Consider the following 18,143-nt stretch of genomic DNA (forward strand, 5'->3'; position numbering starts at 1 on the left):
TCTAATCAGCTAATGTTGAATGTGGTTCTTTGCTCTTTGGTTTGGATGAGACCTGCACAATGTCTGTCCCTACTCTTGCCTTCTTTGTTGCCAAAGTCAATCCTGCATAGACATGCATCAATCATGCAGTCTGTTTGACCACTTCATGTATCGTATGCTGGAGTCATATGTTTAATGGGTTCAATCGATTCTCAATGCATCTCGATGCAATTTTTTTTACGTACATACCCATGTGTGATTTTCAAATATATACTTATATACACGTCTGAGTTTGCTGCTCAGAGTTTGCTAATCACTTTCTACTTTTGTGATGATCATTAAATACAATCAACAGATGAATTACCTTCTCTAATATTGTATTAGAGAAAAAGCTTTTCTTGTCACAAATATGACTTTCTATGACCAGTGCAATAATCAATGCAGCTTGCATTTCAACACAATATGGAAGTATGTAAAAACTAAACCGATTCAGTTTAATTTTCTTTCTACTCTTGTGAATCATGTTTCTATAGGATTTCTATTCTATTATTTTCTATGTAATTTCAACACATTGTGCAAAAAGTATGGCTTGGAATTCAGCTCTCATACAACAACGTAAACAGACACAAAGCCAGTGCAGGTCATATGGGTTTGCTGCTCTCGGCCCTTTGTCGCCACTTTTAACAACTCGCACTTGTGTGGTGTGCATGCGCAGTGGCGCAGGAAATACTAGTATTAAATACTAGTAATTTTTATATTTTTTTTATATATAAATCGATTATTAACTTTTATGAATCGATTCGGAATCGTTCGAGAGAGAATCGTGATTAATCGGAAAAATGTTTTCCCACCCCTAGATGATACATGGTAAAATATTTATTAGCTCACTGCATACAATATAGCTCTAAATAGTAGGTTTTTTCATTTTGTGATTTCACATGTCTTTCCATATTTGGTGCTGTTCGTGGAACCAAAAGGACTTTTTAGAAAATAGTAGTTAACTGGTAATTATCACGTATTTACTCTTCAAAAAGAGATAATAGAGATTTGGCCTTTTTTTGGCTTCTAAATAGGCTCTCGGCTCTTTGTGTGGTGGAAAGCAGTCGGAGCAGTAAGCATTGAAACCGCTGCCTCCCCGCGACTCACTGCAATTGAAATTCATGTAAATGTATTTCTCAGCTCCTGTGCATTTTTCTGTGTTGAATTTCTCTGACCTGGTGATTAAAGACAAATCTTCCTCCATTACATTACATTTGGTCAGGTGTCGGCAGTTTTATCTTTGAGAAATAAAGGAATACATCAGTAATTTACGTGCACTTCAGTCACCTGGTTACTGTTGGATTTCTGCAATGACCTCATTTTTTAAATGTCATGTAGGCAAACTGGGGATTAAGACGAAACAGTTTTACACAGCAAGATTTGTGCTGGACCCGACTTACCCAATTTCTCAGGCAATGTATGTGATTGACCAGTTTTTTATTTTTATAAGAGCGTATGACATGACTACATGACAACCTTCAGACAGGCAGTATCAATGTGAAAGTAGTGCAGCAGCATTAACAGGAACGAGTATTACTCATAGTGGTGCGCTTTTGAATCCCAAAGGATCAAATGGAAAGTCAGAAAATGAAATGTATAATTAGTTTTTGTACTGTTTAGGTGCAGGATATCTGTAGGATTCTGATACGTGAGCGCAGTCGAGGAAACTGTGTGCACTCCCCGAAGTATAGCCTGACGTCTTACCAGGCCATCAGTCCAAATGCTCTGACCAGAAAAAAAACATCTAGATTTAGGCTTCAGACTGATAAATCAGTAACACGCTTAAATATTCAGTCTTGGCTAGTAACTTCCTGACCAGCTGTATGTTACGTGATGCTGCAGCTTACGTAAATGTATACGAAATCTCTGGTTTCCCTATTTAACCTGATATCTCCCAGTAACCTGGTTTTACTGTGTGAATGTAAACATAGCAAGCGTAACGACTTGATAACTATATGTGCTACTGCAGTGCTCTATGGGGATGGTGTCACAAGGCACAGGTGGCTTTCAGGGGGGATCAGAGAACTGATGAATTCACGTCTGTAGATAAAATGAGGTAGAGTCTTTGAATCTGGGATGGATTAGAAGAGCTGTCTGAACTCTCTTAAGCAATATTCCCTTCAGAAACGAGCTCAGACATTAGATTTTTAGAACACTTTGCACCACAGCTTCCATTTCCTTTGCCTTCCTTGCACCATAAACTTCATTTAGATGGGAGAGGGGGAGTCTAGGAAGGAGAGGTTGTGTAAGAGGCTTTGAGGAGTGGCCAGCCAGATTTTGAGGTCAGTAGAACAGATCACGTGATCCGCGGAGAGTCAGGGTGGGGTCAGTCAAACTGAGACTTTTCTTGGCAGACTAAAGAGGCCTTGAGGATTAAAACTGTAACACTTTGTAGGCAAGATTTAGCTTTGACTAAAAAGAGTATCTGGTAAAAGTAATGCTTGTTATTCCATGTTAAATGATCATTGGAAGAAATATTGTCTAAAATAATCAGGTGTGTTTTGTCATTACCTTTGGTCAAAGGTCCTGTCATGCCGAGTGTTTATTTTCTGCTGAGTCAAGGGAAATAACCATAATGGTGATAATTACAAACTTTGTTTAGACCAGAATGAGCTCATGATTACTCTGTGGTAACTTACCTCCTAAGGCATTAACCTAATGACAGCCCCAAAAAGCTGCACAGACCGGGCTCGCCTCCTTAGCTTCTCACCTACTTCTCAGCCATGTGCGTGCTTTTCAAACCGTCTCCGGGCTTGACATACAAAGTTTTCCAAGTGCTAGGCAGTTCAGTGAGGTCATTTTCCCCCTCTGCATCAGGAGGGAAACGCAAAGAGAGAAATGTTGAAGAACTAGTCAGCCGCGTGCGTGCCTAAAGAACTGTGTGGTGGGTTGGCAACTGCATCGCTGTCTTCATTCCTATCTCAAAGCTGCAGAGAACTCTAAGCTAAGCAGACTGAAATCTTTTTTCAAAATTGTGGACCCGAATAGATGGGGAATTTCAGAGGTAAGTTTATATACATATCTCTATTTTCATTTGCTTAATGGAGCCTTCAGTAGAGTTTGCTTTCGTTTTCTATGTTGTTTTTTCTGTGGTTCTGTCTCCGACCCTTAGTGTGCACTTTCCTACACTCAAGTTTAGACTGCAGAGAAATATTCGCCTGGACAGATAATATACACAGATTTTGGTGAAGGCGTGAGGAATTTCCTTTTTGACAGGCTAGTTAGTAATTTTTTGATGGAAAGCATGTTTTATCAAATAGTGAATGGTTACAAAAAAGCATGATAAGGCCCATTTAATACTTAATCCATGGTGATTTAACAGTGCCAAGCTTCTAAAGCTGCACACTTTTTCTTTGTCCTACTAAGAGAAGAGAAGAGAAAGCCAAAAAGAATCTATTCCAGCCCGACCAGGTTGGCGACTTCTGTCAGTTTAAATGATTGAACTCGGCCAGTCCTGTCTGCGCTGTTCTCTTCTGTGTTTGTGTAGAAGTCAGGGAGGAGGAGTTCTGTCTAATACAAAAAAAGACAGCGTTTCCCCGCTTCCTGTTGCTGCGTTTTCTGGGAATCAAGTGCTGTGTTCTGATTCAAAGGCTGCAGTGCAGGTGGGAGGGAGCCGGGGCGCTATGGTGCAACACTGTGAATGAGCGGGAAAGGAATTTCAGGAGAGTGACAGCGGGATCCATGGAATATCCTGTCTGGACTAACACACTTGCTTGTAGTTAAACCTTATCTGTCATTCAACACTGGGGCTCGCACATGGCTCGGTTTAACTCGGACACCTTGAAATGCTCTCCGCTGCCTTGGTGACAGACTCCCAGAATACCTCAGGGTCTCGTTTCGTCCATGTGTCTGGAGGAACTCCTATGTACCCGCTCCTCCCCCGCCTAATCCCCGGCCAAAAACCTTTATGTTCTCACTCTAAACAAGCTCACACAAATTAGCTGTCAGCCTGTGTGTGTGTGTGTGTGTGTGTGTGTGTGTGCGCGCGTTTGCATGACAGTATCTGACCTTTTAACCTTTTTAAAAGGACGTCTGTCTACACAAAATTGACTCATTCAGTAAAGCTACTGTATGTCAGGTCACCCTCCGGCTGCCATTATGGATTAGAAATAGTATAATAGACACTTTTAATGGAGGGAGTATTCAGTTGCTAGCGGCAGGGCTATTTTGTACATTACCATATGGTAATTTCATGGTGGTTTTAGCAGCTAATAATCCTTCTGCATTTACTCGTGTAAAAAAGAAGGTCCTACCACATGCATCACTTTTGACTGCATTAATTCTGTCTACTGCAGTATAGTGAAACATGGCTCAAGATCCATGTGTAGAAAAACATACAGGTGGAATATGTCTTAGTATTTGTATCTTGGAGATGACAGCAGCAGTGGATCCTGAAGGCTGTAAAAGTCCTAGTAAAATCCCTGTTCCCCCAAAAGTCCCAGTCTCCCTCTTGTTATGAGACCCCTTGCCTTTCGTCTGCTGCCGCAGCCCGGAGCTCTGAGACAGCCATCGCAGCTTTTAGATGAACTGTGTCTGGCTCAACAGGCTCCTTCTAGTAAATATGGATCCTCCTTCAGCAGGTTCCTTTGACACTCTCCCTGTCAACAGAGATAATGAGACCATAACTATTCGTTTTACTTTCTCATTTCAAACCCGGACGAGAGGCCAGAGAGATCGAAGGAGACAGGAATACCTTATATCTTCCTCTGGCCTGCTTTTTTCAGAAGACCTGTCTTCAGTCATTTCCTTAATCCGCTGCTTCTTATACACAAGCACTTGTAGTATTCACCTGTGTTCAGTGAACACATGCTTGTTATCTTAGAGCAGCTTTTACATTGCTAGGATTTGTTGTTTGGATTTGTTTTGTGGCTTCCCTGGAATCGTTGGCTGTTGCTCTGTTTGTGTTGTATTATTTTTTTATGTGACTGTATAACATAGCCAAGAACATTATTTAACTTGTGTGATGTATCAGGGCCATATGGCATTGATTTGCACTGTCGCAGACCTGAAACATTGACAGCCTTTTTCTCTTTGGGCCATATGGCGTGTGTGGGTGTGTGTGTGTTACCATTGATAGTCACTGCTCGGCAATTCGCCTGTGCGTGTACCGGTGTGTATCGAGTGGTTGACTGAAGTGTGTATTTATGAGCGCTGTGTCTTTGCACACACATACACACAGCTGGCTGGTATGTGTGCACAAGATATATATATATATTTTTTTTTTTCAGAAGAGTGCCTGAGCTGACCGGTTCATAATGTGTGTGTGTGTGTTTGTCCACGCAGGAGGAATGCCAGCTCCTGAGCAGAGCCCAGTGACGGAGGAGGGGCTTCTGCTGACCATTCGCGACAGTTCAACTGGCCGCAACATGGAGGCTGACAACACAGCCAACAACATCCTGGCTTCCGTTAAAGAACAGGTAGTGTGCTTCTTCCGTTTGTACTGTGCCCTTAATTCAGGCTACATCTCTCATATTCAAGATTCAAGATGGTTTATTTTGTCATATGTACAACAATTACAGCAGCAGTCATTGGCAGGCTCCCTTTCAACAATCCAATGTAAATGGAGAAAATGTATAAGAGAAAGACACAAGTGAAGAAAGCAACCTTAGACCTACATTAACCTTCAGTGCATCTTAGGCCCTTTTTGGTACATTTTGGTTTTTCATTTCACAACTGCTGAGGCTGTGTTCATGCAAATGGCTTCATATTTGGTCAAGGCTAATGTTTTCTGACCAATTTATGAATTTTATCCTCAATTCATTAATTTACACTATAATGCACTGTATATTATTTTTCCTCACACTCAGCCTCCTTGGCCAAAACGGCACCTCATTGACTCCCATTCAAACGACATTTTTTGACCCTTCTGCCAATAGCTGATAGAAAGCAGATTTTTTTTGTTTTGTTTTATTTCCTTGCACTAATGTCTTGAAAATTTAAATTTTTTATGTTTTTTTTTTAATTGCATCGGTTTTCTCTCATATACCATTGGTTTTAATTACAGGCTGAGATTTAATATTGCTCTCCTCTGCTACTAGCCACTGCAGGCCACATGAATAAATTGTTTCAGCTAAAATGCTCTCTCTGTATTCTTAGTGATGGCATAGTATAGTATAGATGTGTTTTTCGACAAATAAGTGTGTGTGCGTGTCTGTGTGTGTATCCAAACACGGACACTCAAATTCACATAGAGAAAAACAGTTCAGTGTAAATCCATAAAAACTGCATGTGTTGATCCCATGGTCAATTGAGGTTAAATACATGAATTTGGTAATATTAGACATTCATCCTGTTCTTATACCTTGAAATTTTACATTTTTACTATTTTACAGCTGATGCGTGAATTTCATCCTTATAGGCCTGAAGAGCAAAGATACCCCTAGTGGAAACGAGGGAACTGTGATTCATTTTGTATTGTTATCAGTTGTAAAGGCTATAGGCAGGACTTAATTCATAAAACATCTGAAAAAATCATAAAAATATAAAATTTCAAGTTATAAGAGCAGGATGAATGTGTAATATTACCATATTCACAAACTTATCCTCAATTAACCATGGGATCGAAACATGCTGTTTTCATGGATTTACATTGAGCTGTATTTCTATGTGAATTTCACTATCTGTTATTTGATACACACACAGGCACACATATTCACAAATACATATTTGTTGAAATACACATATACACTACTCTATGCTATTATGAAGAACCCAGACAGGGCATGTTATCTCAAATATTTTATTCATGTAGCCTGCAGTGGCCTAAGTAGCAAGGGAGTGCAAATTTACATTTTAGCCTGTAGTTGAAACACTGGCATATGTGTGAAATTAGCAACAACTAGTAAAAAACACAAAAAATGGAAAATGTCAAGACATTAGTACAAGGAACCAAAAGAATAATAAAAAAATCAGTTTCTCTCATCTTTTGGCAGCAGGGTCAAAAAGTGTGGTTTTAATAGAATTCTGTGTGCCGTACAATGGCCCTTAATGGAGGGCACATTTTAAATCTTAAATAGCAAAAAGAATAGAAATGCATTCAATTCAATATTATTGTTAATTCTTGACATCTATCACACTCTTCTAATCCCACTCAAAAAAATCCAATTTAGACTAATTATTATTTAGCTTTTTACTTTTTGTGTTTTTTCTTTAAAAAATACGAGTGACTTTTTCTAAAACAACTGTAATTTAAAGGGTTAAAATCCTTAAAATAAAGATGAATATGGTTTGTATGGTGAGGACTCGAGTTGAAAAAGAAAGTTATAAAAAAAAATTGTGGAAAAATACATTCATGTTATTTTTATCTACATATCAATTCAAAGTGACATCTTAAGCGCCGAAGGAGGCTGAGTGTGAGTCTTTTTTTAAATCTTAGATATAAAAAAATATAAAAATGCATTCAAATCAATTTCATTGCACATTTTTTACATCTATCACACTCTTACAATCCCCCTCAAAAAAATCCAATTCAGACTAATTATTTAGCTTTTAATTGATATTTTGTGTTTTTCCATTAAAAAAAACGAGTGACTTTTTCTAAAACAACTGTAATTTAAAGGGTTAAAATCCTTAAAATAAAGATGAATATGGTTTGTATGGTGAGGACTCGAGTTGAAAAAGAAAGTTATAAAAAAAAATTGGTGGAAAAATACATTCATGTTATTTTTATCTACATATCAATCCAAAGTGACATCTTAAGCGCCGAAGGAGGCAGAGTGTGATTTTTTTTAAGGATGCACTGAAGGTTAAATAAACACAAGTAGTGCAATGACACAGTGCAGATAAAAATGTAAGATAAGTTGTACCATATACATTTTAAGTAGAATGCTAAATAAAATTAATTGTAAAAGAAATAAAATACTGTAAAGTCAAAATAAAAAAATAGGAAGAACTGTAATGAATTAGAATACTGTACATGAAATAGAATAATTTGAAATAAAAAAATATGTATACTTTATACATACAGATGTAAATTATTTTATGTGTGGTTAACAGAACAGTTATTATGGCACTGTTAGAGCTTTCTTTTATGAACCATTTATGTACATCGTTTATACAACGCTTAATTGTCCGCTAACTCACACATTGTATTAAATGGAAATCAACTGGGCGAAGTATTTGGACATTTTTATTCTTGTGCATTTGTGCCACACACACTGCCATCACTATAATCATATAATTTACCTCTGTGACATACATTTCAAGCAAGTTATTACTCTGAGTGTGGGTATATGAAAATATTTATGTGATCTTTGGTGGGAGTGTTTATTGTTCTTGTGTAGTGGAAAATTTGAAGTGGAATAAGCCTGACTAGGAGCTATTTGTTGTTTATGGCCTGCAGTTGGGGCCTGGCTTGCATCAATGGACAACCAGGAAGATCATTTCTTGCAGCGTTTGTGAGCCTGTGGAGGGACATGCCCTCTGACTCACTCCATCTATGCCTGTCTCTCAGTGATTCATCCTAACTCTCCCCGTTACACACAAACACGCACATACACATACACATACACATTTTGTGTTTGTTTCTGGCTTTGCTCCAGCACTCCCTATTCCTGGGAATCCAGCACACGGAAAACTGGGCTAAAGACATTTTTCTAATTATAAATAGCGTCAACTCCCTTCGGCAACATCTCACATACCTTTCTTTATCCTGAGTGACACTAAAGTTAAGCTACAGTTTCTAAATGAATAAAAAGGCGTGTTCTGGTATTTATTTACAAATGCCTTGCTCACTCATGTCCCATTTAAGCTGACTGCAGGAGTAGTGTACTAGTAAAAGAAGGAAGGAAGGAGGCAGCACCTGTCGATGTCACTTCCTTCCCTAGAGTTTTCCTCAGTGGCTCGTCCGGTTAGAGCAGCTATCCAGGCGAGCAGGAAGAGTGTGTAGCCTGCCTGAGCTTTTGCTTCCAGAGTGGCTGGCTAGAAACATGCCTAGGAGGGGATTCCTGCTAAAGAGTCGAGACTGTAAAATGATCGTTCTCGTCGGTATTTAGCAGAGTTAGAGGCTCTAATCATAGGGGGAGTGAGAGTGAAAAGATGGAGGAGGTCAGAGATTAGGCTTGTGTGTGTGTGTGTGTGTTTTGGTTTTCTCCCGCTTTTGCGCGAGGTTTTCCTGTGATTGTTGAGTCAGACTTTCGAGGGATCTCGCTGTCTATGTGAGCATGGAAGTCTGCTGCGCCTTGGCTGTGGTCGCAGTTAGGGCTGGGGCTTAGGATGACTGGGTGTTCGGTAAGTGTTTACTCTATAACTTCTTTATTTTTGGTCCTTTTTCATTGGAAGATTTCCCGCCCTTCACTTTTCATATTCACTCCTCGTCTGCATTTGTTATTCTTTGTCTCTCTTTCCAAACTCCAAACTTCTGTTTCTGACACTGCCTTTACAGTTCCAGCTGCACAGGCTTTGCCCAGATGCCCAAACTAGGACAGATTCACCCACATATTACGACTGCATTTTCCCTGTGTGTTCATTTGCTTGTACTTACGTCTTCCCTCTTTCTTCCCTTCTGACTACTAACAAGCCCCAGTCTTCTTGGCATTCATTTGAGGCTTTGCTTCTGTCGTTCTGCAGTTCCTGCTTATTAGAGTCCCGTCTTTGCTCTGGGCCTTTTTAATAGCAGCACTGATCCACCATCTGGATGTCACAGCCATAATGGTTTATTACAGACCCCATTTAAGTGCTTAAATGTCAATGTTTTTCTTTCTGCACATTTCGTCTTGCTTTGAAGAACCAAACACACTATTTTTCAACCCTGACTCGACCACATAGCCTAAAACTGTGTTCTAATTCAGATTTACCTTTACAAATTTTCCGTCTTCAGTATTTATTACCTTATTAAACTTTAATTTAGCCACAGGGGTGGGTTGGAGAATTATCTAAGTCTAGTTATCTAGTTTTTAAATGCTTTTATCTGCTTCATCTTAAGTGTAATTGGAGCAGAGGGAGGATGTGCTAAGCGTCCAGTCCAATTTTTTGTGGATTCAGCATTCATGGCTCTCTTGTGCGTCTTGTATTTAACTTCTGTTACTATTACATATATATATTTTAACACAGACCTTTCCTATTGCGGCACATGCATTGGGTAGTTGTACTGTTATTGTTATAACTGGTGTTACAATTACAAGCTATTTTGCATTTTAGTGAAACATGCATTCTCCTCATTTCCTGTTACTGAAACTATCATTTGAGCCAGGAGAGGACCGTGTTTATTGTAAATTGCAATAGGATACAAACACTTCTTGATCCACGGAAACAGAATATAGAGTTAAAATGGTGTTGAAATGGGCTTCCTGTTCTTGAAAATTGCTTTCTTTGACTATCTTTAGAAGCTAGAAACGTTGAGCTGTATGCCTTCTTTGAGGTGATACTTTGAAAATATAATTGATTTAATGGCATCTGACATGAGTGCCAGATACTCTTTACTAGATGTTTATAGAGACCTGACAACAGTATGTTACTGCACTTAATGTAACATTTTCTTGCTTCATCCATCATAGAGAATGTTACTCAGCCGATAAATCCTGTGTCAGATGAAAGATGGGGCAGAGTGATAACTGACCATAGGTATTAATTCCCCTATCACAATAATATGAACATACTTTTTTACTATAACTAACTTCTTGCTCATTGAAATTAATTTCATTACATTTAATACCCATGCCAATGGGCACCAAAGCTGTTGTTGAGTCTAATGCAACGCCTAACTTAAACACTTACATTTAATTTATCATGTGGTTTTTTTTGTTAAGAGTTGGAAAAGCTGGCACACTAATTTTATTCTGCAGAAATTAGCAACCCAGTTGTTTACTCAGATCAACATAATGACGCGTAAAACGCTGCTAAATATATCAAAATTACTAGTCTGCATGAATGAGGTTAACCGGTAAGATATTGTTTTCTAGACCTTCTATGATCAAAAAAATGCAATAATTTGATTTATAGCGAACACAAAGACTATGTCTATGACTGATGACAAAGTTGATTGTCTTTATGATACACTGCTTATTAGCTGAAAAAGAAAACCTGCATATCACACTATGAGACATTATCAGGTTTGTTTGCAGAGAAATTAAAGTAAACTGGAATGGATCTTCGTTCCCAAGCTGTCCTTTTTTTAAATTATTGTTTCATGTAAACAACCGGTCACAGCGCTATAATTTGCCTTCCATGAGACACGGCCTGATAATGTGTGCTATTATCTCCATATTTATACAATTATTTAGTTGCTTGAGTATACGCAGTTTATAGAATCCACAAACACATTTTTCCTTTAATTCTGGTTGGAATTTGTAACAGCAGAACACAAACCAATTTGCATCAGTTGAAATTAACAAAGGATATACCTTCAGATATGCAAATTAGGGCTTTACATTATGTCTTATGCACTCTGAAGGACTTTCCAACGTCTGCTAAGGCTAAATGGCAGGCAGACTGGAGCTGACCAATCATTCTTTAAATTAAGATGACTCAAATAAGGTTGGTGATACTGTCATCAAGTCAGTTTCAGTAACCTTCATGTTTTTGTTGTGCCTTACCTGGTTGTCAAAGTAAAGGAGGGTTATTAAAGGTGCCCTGTGGAGTTCTTTTTTTACCACTAGTAAACCGCTATTACCACTAGCGCTATGGAAAAATATGTTTACAATTGTATTCATGTTTGATTAAATTGCCAATAGGAAAAGCACAAAATGAGTGCAATAATACATCAGCCGAAAATGATGACAAACATTTCTGGAAGCTTGCAAACCTGGACGTAAACAATGCAGAATTTCAAGCATTTAAAAAGCTTTGTATGAAGCAAATGTTTTCTACATGCTTATCGGGACTCAATAAATACTTACACTGAGTAACACCTAAAGTAAATTATATAAGAGATTAGAAGTTAGAGGTGGCAAGTGTCTTTGTTTGCAACTCCCAAAGAAAGATCAAAAGCTTATCTTATTGAAGATGAGCTTACTACTAAGCATTTCTGGCATTTACATTCTTCAGATGTTCTCATACACAAATTAAGCAATGGCAATGTAGCATATGGATAAAATCTTAAATAGGCTCAAGATGTTTGAGTATTCCGACTGTTGCACGCAGTACTACATTCAAGCCAAGTTCGTTTTTGAAACAAGTATACAGGAGCCCTTAGGTCGTCTGATAAGGGAGCCTGTGGCACCCATCGAGCAGTCAGCAATGATTGTGAGGTCAAGGCTTTAAAGAGCATATTATTGATCACTCTGCCCTCATCTCTGCTTCCAAATGCATCTCCCAGGAGAGGAATAGCTGCAGGAACAAGGGGCTCTGTAGCGTACACTTTGATTTTACCCTTACCAAGCACTTCTTAATGTACACACACACGTCTTCAATGGCTTCTCTGTATGCTAATTTTAGTTATGTTTGTGTCACAGCGTCAGTGGGCTGAGGATACGGAAAGAGTGGGAGGGATGTAATGGCGAGGTCCTGACAGCTCACGCGTTGTTGGATTGAAAAACCTGCTATGTATGGTAGGCATATTAACTGTTATTATCTTAAGCCTTGAAATGTTAAAGATTACTACTGAAACACTGCACATCTTCCGTCGTTAGGGCTCAAAGTACCAAGCCGTTTTCTTGCTGATGGCCGAGATTAACCGTTTTTACCTTGAAAGACAGCGGGATCAACAGCACCTCAGGTGGTCAGATCGGTTCACTTCAAATCCATCCATGTCTGTTGTTTGGCCCTTACTTCAGATATGTTTACAGCAATAAGAGCTTTAGACAGTGCCAGAGGAGGGAATTTATTTCTCTATCCTTTGTGTTGTGGGGAGATTTTCCCTCAAAACATAAATGTAATTCTGTGGTCAAATTAGTCCCTGCAATCTACAGCGCTGTTGAGCAGATCATTGCTCGTATCAAGATTGCGGTTTCTTGCCCTTGGAAATGCTGTGATTCTGTGTGCTTCTCTTCCTCCATCATTATGAGCCTTCTTCCTCGGAGTAATGCTGTTATTATCTGTGCCTGAACATGCCTATATGTACCACACGAGCGGCAAAAAGGGCCTCTTAGCCACACCACATTATGGTGTTTCAACACACCACCTCCCAGAAAACCACAGTGGAATTTTCCCACTTTGTCGGAGCCCATCACACCCAAAAAATCTGACTGCCTCCTGCTTCTCCGAGGCTAACCCTGGACTTACACTGTGTGACCCGTTTTCATCCGAATCAAGCACAGACAGATTCCAGCGTTCTTTTGGCTAGCCCGTGAGCTGACCTTGCTTTTGAGTGCTCAGTGCTACAACTCCAGCAGCCTCTTAAAGGCTTGATGAGCTGGCTGAAATATTACTCACTTGGGATACCGATGCAAGTCCTCTCCTCTTTCATGTTTTAATGAAGCTAAAGTCATCTTTGTCTTAAGTGTTCCAGCTTAAGGAGTTAATAGTTGGGGTCAGGGACAAAGCTTCAAGGTAGTGTTTTTTTTGGCCATTATGCGTTTCCACTGCAGCACAGCAGAGAGGTTGAATCCTTTTCTGCAGGCGACAGTGTCTCTTCCACCTCCATAGACGAAATAAGGACTCCAATTACGATCGACTAGTGATTTTCTCCACTCCTAGGCTCTTATCTGCCCTCCTCTTCTTGGCGCTGCAGCTGTGACACGGGCAAGGAGAAATCTAGAGGCATAAGCATTCTGGCCTTGATTATAGTCATACAAATGGAAGTCAGGCTATGAGCAATTACCCCATGGGGGAGCAGAATAAGCACAATACAGGGCCCGATTCGGCGGGGAGGGATTCAGGTGAAGGAGAGTGTTCAGATATACCGAGGAATAACTAAATGCTCCGATATGGAGAGAGGGCACGGAGGGTGGTGAGTAAAGGGGAAAGGACAAAAGGGAGAGTGTGAGCGTGAAGAAGGGAGGCAGAATCAGAGAGTCTGTCACCTGTGAATGCTTCTCTAAAGCACTGTGGCAGGAGGCTGTCAACGACAGAGGAAAACAGAATAGGAAAGAGAGATAATCTGCTCCCAGTGTGACACGATGTCAAAGGAGGGGTGGTGGTGGTGTGTGTCTGGCTTGGCACAGCGCTGTCGTTTTGAATCTAGCCCCAGGAGATCCCCCCCCACCCCCACCCACCCAACTAGCCTGTTAATACTCATCACCATCACTGTCATCGACATCATTATCACTATGAACGTTGCCACCGTCAACAGCCACACACAGAGGACCTGGTCATCAGGGGAGCAGGAGTCGTACTCAGGAAGTTGGGAGCACAGTAAAATGCTGCTGGGCTGTCTTTGGAATGTCAAATGTCCAGCGAGGAAGTTAAGGAAGTCATCCGGGTTGAATTGTCAATGAGGTTCTTGTCTCTGCATCATCCTTTGACCAAACATTTCACAGATGAGTTTCTCAAAATGACTGATCCTGAGGCAATGGCCCAAGTCACTGCATTCTTTGTTCACTACAGCAACCTCCAGATTGACAATCCCTAGATTGCCTACTCTCCTCATGTTGGCCCTGGAGCAATGTTCTTTTTGTCTGATACATTGCTATTGATCTCTTGCTGGAATTGTATGTTCGCAGGTCTACGCGAATTGCACTGGCTGTGTGATTGCACAGCGGCACCATGTTTTGTTTTTTGTGTTCCAAGCAAGGAAATAAGGATTGCCCTTGCGAGTACCTCGCATTTACTGCCACTACACCTTGCATCATTATCAACTGCATCACATACGTTTTTGAAGTTCATCAGCCACCAGCTTTCTAGCCTGGAAATCCAGACCTCGATATCTTGAACGATAGAGGATCTGGCCACGATCAATAGTAATTTCCAACTCAAGGGGCGGCTCCTACTCGTGCATTTCAAATGCCACTGCACGCAATTGGATAGGACTACAACCAATCGGAGCGATGCACAAGGTGACGTATTAAGCCCCGTTCGTTTAGCAAACTGTGGTTTAACTGTTAAATTAAACTTTTCCCTTGGTCCGTCGGCAAAACAGAGCATTCCACTTACTTGCTAATGAAAGATTTGAGTGCCGTCTTCCAAATCGTAAAATGTCGAGGCCAAAGCCGTCTCAAACTCAAACAACATATCCGCAGCCATCTTTGATGTTTACTATCACGGCTTCGACGGCGCATGCACGTCACTGTCGTCATCTGTTTACATCCGCCCCAGAGCACCATACAAAGGGCTCTGGCCCGCTCATATCAGATAGAACGATTTGATTGGTAGCTCAGGATTTCATGACATATTTAATGAGCTTCAATGGAGAGTGTCCAGACCAACAGGCGCAGCAAATTGTATTTGCCAGAGCCTAGTGGCAGGTCTGGAAATGCCAGGCTACCAGCTTGCCCCTTTCGGTATACAACAGTGGGTCTGGCACAAAGCTTGTACCTAAAGAATCGAACGAAAAAGCTCGATTTTAAATGCAGGCAAAGACTTTTGTAATTTGCAGCTGTGAAGGCTGTTTTTTAATCCAGGCATTAACATATGTGCTAAAAGCGCCAATAGAAAAATTATGCCGTTGGATTAGAAGCACAGCCTTGAGAAGCCCGCTCCACCTAAATACACTGTATTTAGGTGTCACATGCCTTTAGTTTGAAGCCAGGTTTAATATAGAAATCAAGGAGAAATGTCCACTGCTACACAAAACTTTAGCTTTGAAATTACTATTATTAAATGATGCCTCATACTGCTGGTTCTACTCAAACTACCAATAATGCTTTAAATTGCGCTTTTAAAGTGTAATTATGTGCGACATGCTGGGAATGCTAATGAGGCAGAAATGCAAAGGCATTAACTTTGGTGATTTGGGAGGAGGGCTGGGACTGATGGGGCATTTAGCCTATTTCCAACATGTTCTTTCTGTTTGCCCAAATTACCTGTGCCCTGGCACATCTCAACACCAAGGGCTACAAAAAAAAATGCCGACTGCCAAAGTGGATGAACATATAAATGGGAAAATCCTCCCAAAAATAAAACATTTAATTATTGTTTGATCCGTACGTGAGGACTGACAGGCTTTTTCTTTTCACTCTCCCCCTCATACAGTATATCCTCTCTCTGTCTTTTATATTGTCAGTCGTTCTTTTGTTGTCAATCTCTTGTGTGGTGTAAGTAATGACTGCTGCATTTGCCGATGCAGATGACAGCTCCTTTTTAATAACGTTCACCACGCAAATGGCAGTTTCTTCAATGACATTTTAATAATCAAGCCAAATTGTTACTTCCATCTCATGGAAAACTGTCCTAGGGCGTCCTACTAATTTGTTTCGGCAGCATGTTTATTTTGGAATGCCAACAAGTAAAATCATATTTAGATTAATGATGTTTGGAGATCACAATTGTAGAGAGATTCCGTCTCAGTTTTCCTGTTTGTTCAGTCAATGCTTGAATATCCAACTGGAAGTCGTAGATCAGCCTTTTTTCTTCATTTTCGTATTACCACGTCAATTATACTTATTTGTTTGTTTTTGAAGAGTGCAGAATCACAAGCACCTGTGTACTGGTTTAACATGGATGTCACCTTGGTGGCTCCCTTGAATAGGCATGGGGAGGCAGCAATGAATCTTCACCAGAAAACTACATTTTGTAAGAACCCAACTTCTGTAACAGTATAATCCAGTTTTGACCTCAAATTCCATGTCTGTGTATACAGCCACACTTTGTCAATTTGCTCTCAATGGAGTTTAAAAAAAAAGTTTAGTAGCTCTGCAAGTTTCGTGCTATAAATGCTTGTAATGCCGATTTAGAAATCCTGGCAGAAATTATGTTCTATTGTATACTGGATTTTCCATTATCTGAGAGTGAATGATGTTTCACATTTCTGTTTGTGGCCTCTTGTCACATTATCAGCTTATAACAGTATGAAAGCTCTTGTGCAGCTGTGGGTGCTAAAGCAATTTTCTCGTTGTGATTCACCTATAGCAATCCTTGCAGCTGTACACTCTCTTACCTCAGCAAGCCACTTTACTGTATTTTTGAAGGCCTTTCTATCCAGCATGGTTATTAAAATTCCGCTACCGTGGCATGACGCTGCAGCCACTAGTTTACTCAAACCTTATTTTTTATTTTTTTTTAAACAAGGTGACTTTGTGGCAGTATGTGCACATCGTGGTTCCTTCAGGTTTGGTCGCACAGCCTGTTCTAAATCCTGTTCTCTTTGCCCACACCTCGGGCCTACTTTTCTGTCCCTGCTGCTGCAGAAATCCTTTAACCTCTGCTGTCATTCCCCCACTGCGCAACATTGTCGGGCTCCAGTTGGAATGGTTCTGCCACACTGCAGAGAGGATGCAGGGCTGTCAAGCCTCATTGCCACATAATGAACAAACATATTTCTGGTAGATTCTCATCTTTGGTTAAGAGGAAATGTGGCATCTGCATGAGTCATGCAGAATGGATCTCAACTTCACAAATGATCATTCAGCCCTTCCGTTCCAGGCCCAGGGTCCAGGCACTACCAAAACACACAGACATACAGTACATGCACTAGAGTTAACTATTAAAGACAATATCTCATATTTTTACACTACAAGGATAAGACAAATATTGCTATAACGTAGGGCTGTACCTCACAATTATTATTCAGTCATAGAAAAAGGAATGTACGGAGTTAGTAAGTGGGGCAATTTGAAAAGAAGTATAGATGTTTTAAATGTTATTTTATTTTATTTATTATGCTCAACAAAGTTGAAGCAGACTGCTTTTACTACAGAAGGGAAAATCTTCCATGATCAATCTTAAAATTCACACAAGCAAACCTGCCCAAAAAGGCATAAGATATGCATTAAAATGTATTGAATAATGTATTCAACTTCCGCCAAAATTGAAAGTTGTAAGCGGAAAAACACGGCAAGGTATAGCGCTGACACATTTTCCGTGGGTGTCCAATTGAATGAAGTTTTTGAGGGAGATAAAGTACAAAGAGTCTTTTCATTACTTCACAGATAATCTCTCCTACCTCATTTTAAGAGCTTTGCTTGATTCACAACTTTGGAACTTTGAAAAAATTTTAAATCTATCTTTTGGAACATGTGGTTAAAATTAAAACATGTATTTTGTGCTAAATTCAAATATACTTAACGTTTTTTTATTTAACTTATGTCACGTAGTGTTGTGGTAGGGCTGTAGTGTACCTCAATATATGATAATATAGCTGTTATCTATGCTGC

The 18,143-nt window shown here is 39.9% G+C and overlaps 1 protein-coding gene across 5 annotated transcripts in view; it reads left to right on the forward strand.

Annotated features, from left to right (window-relative positions):
* The window catches only part of pkp4 (plakophilin 4), an 80,852-nt gene that overhangs the window by 12,953 nt on the left and 49,756 nt on the right, over positions 1 to 18,143 (forward strand). For 2 of the 5 annotated variants that reach the window (XM_080038580.1, XM_080038581.1), the window contains exons 1-2: positions 2,892 to 3,022; positions 5,302 to 5,435. In XM_080038580.1, the coding sequence (XP_079894706.1) occupies positions 3,007 to 3,022; positions 5,302 to 5,435 (150 nt within the window). In that variant the 5' untranslated portion in view covers positions 2,892 to 3,006. Of the gene's footprint in view, positions 1 to 2,891; positions 3,023 to 5,301; positions 5,436 to 8,897; positions 9,247 to 12,447; positions 12,504 to 18,143 lie in introns of those variants that run through there. The other 3 variants (XM_080038582.1, XM_080038584.1, XM_080038585.1) reach the window with 3 other exon arrangements.

Source organism: Ammodytes marinus (assembly GCF_949987685.1).
Source record: "Ammodytes marinus genome assembly, chromosome: 12".
NCBI classification, from domain to species: domain Eukaryota; kingdom Metazoa; phylum Chordata; class Actinopteri; order Uranoscopiformes; family Ammodytidae; genus Ammodytes; species Ammodytes marinus.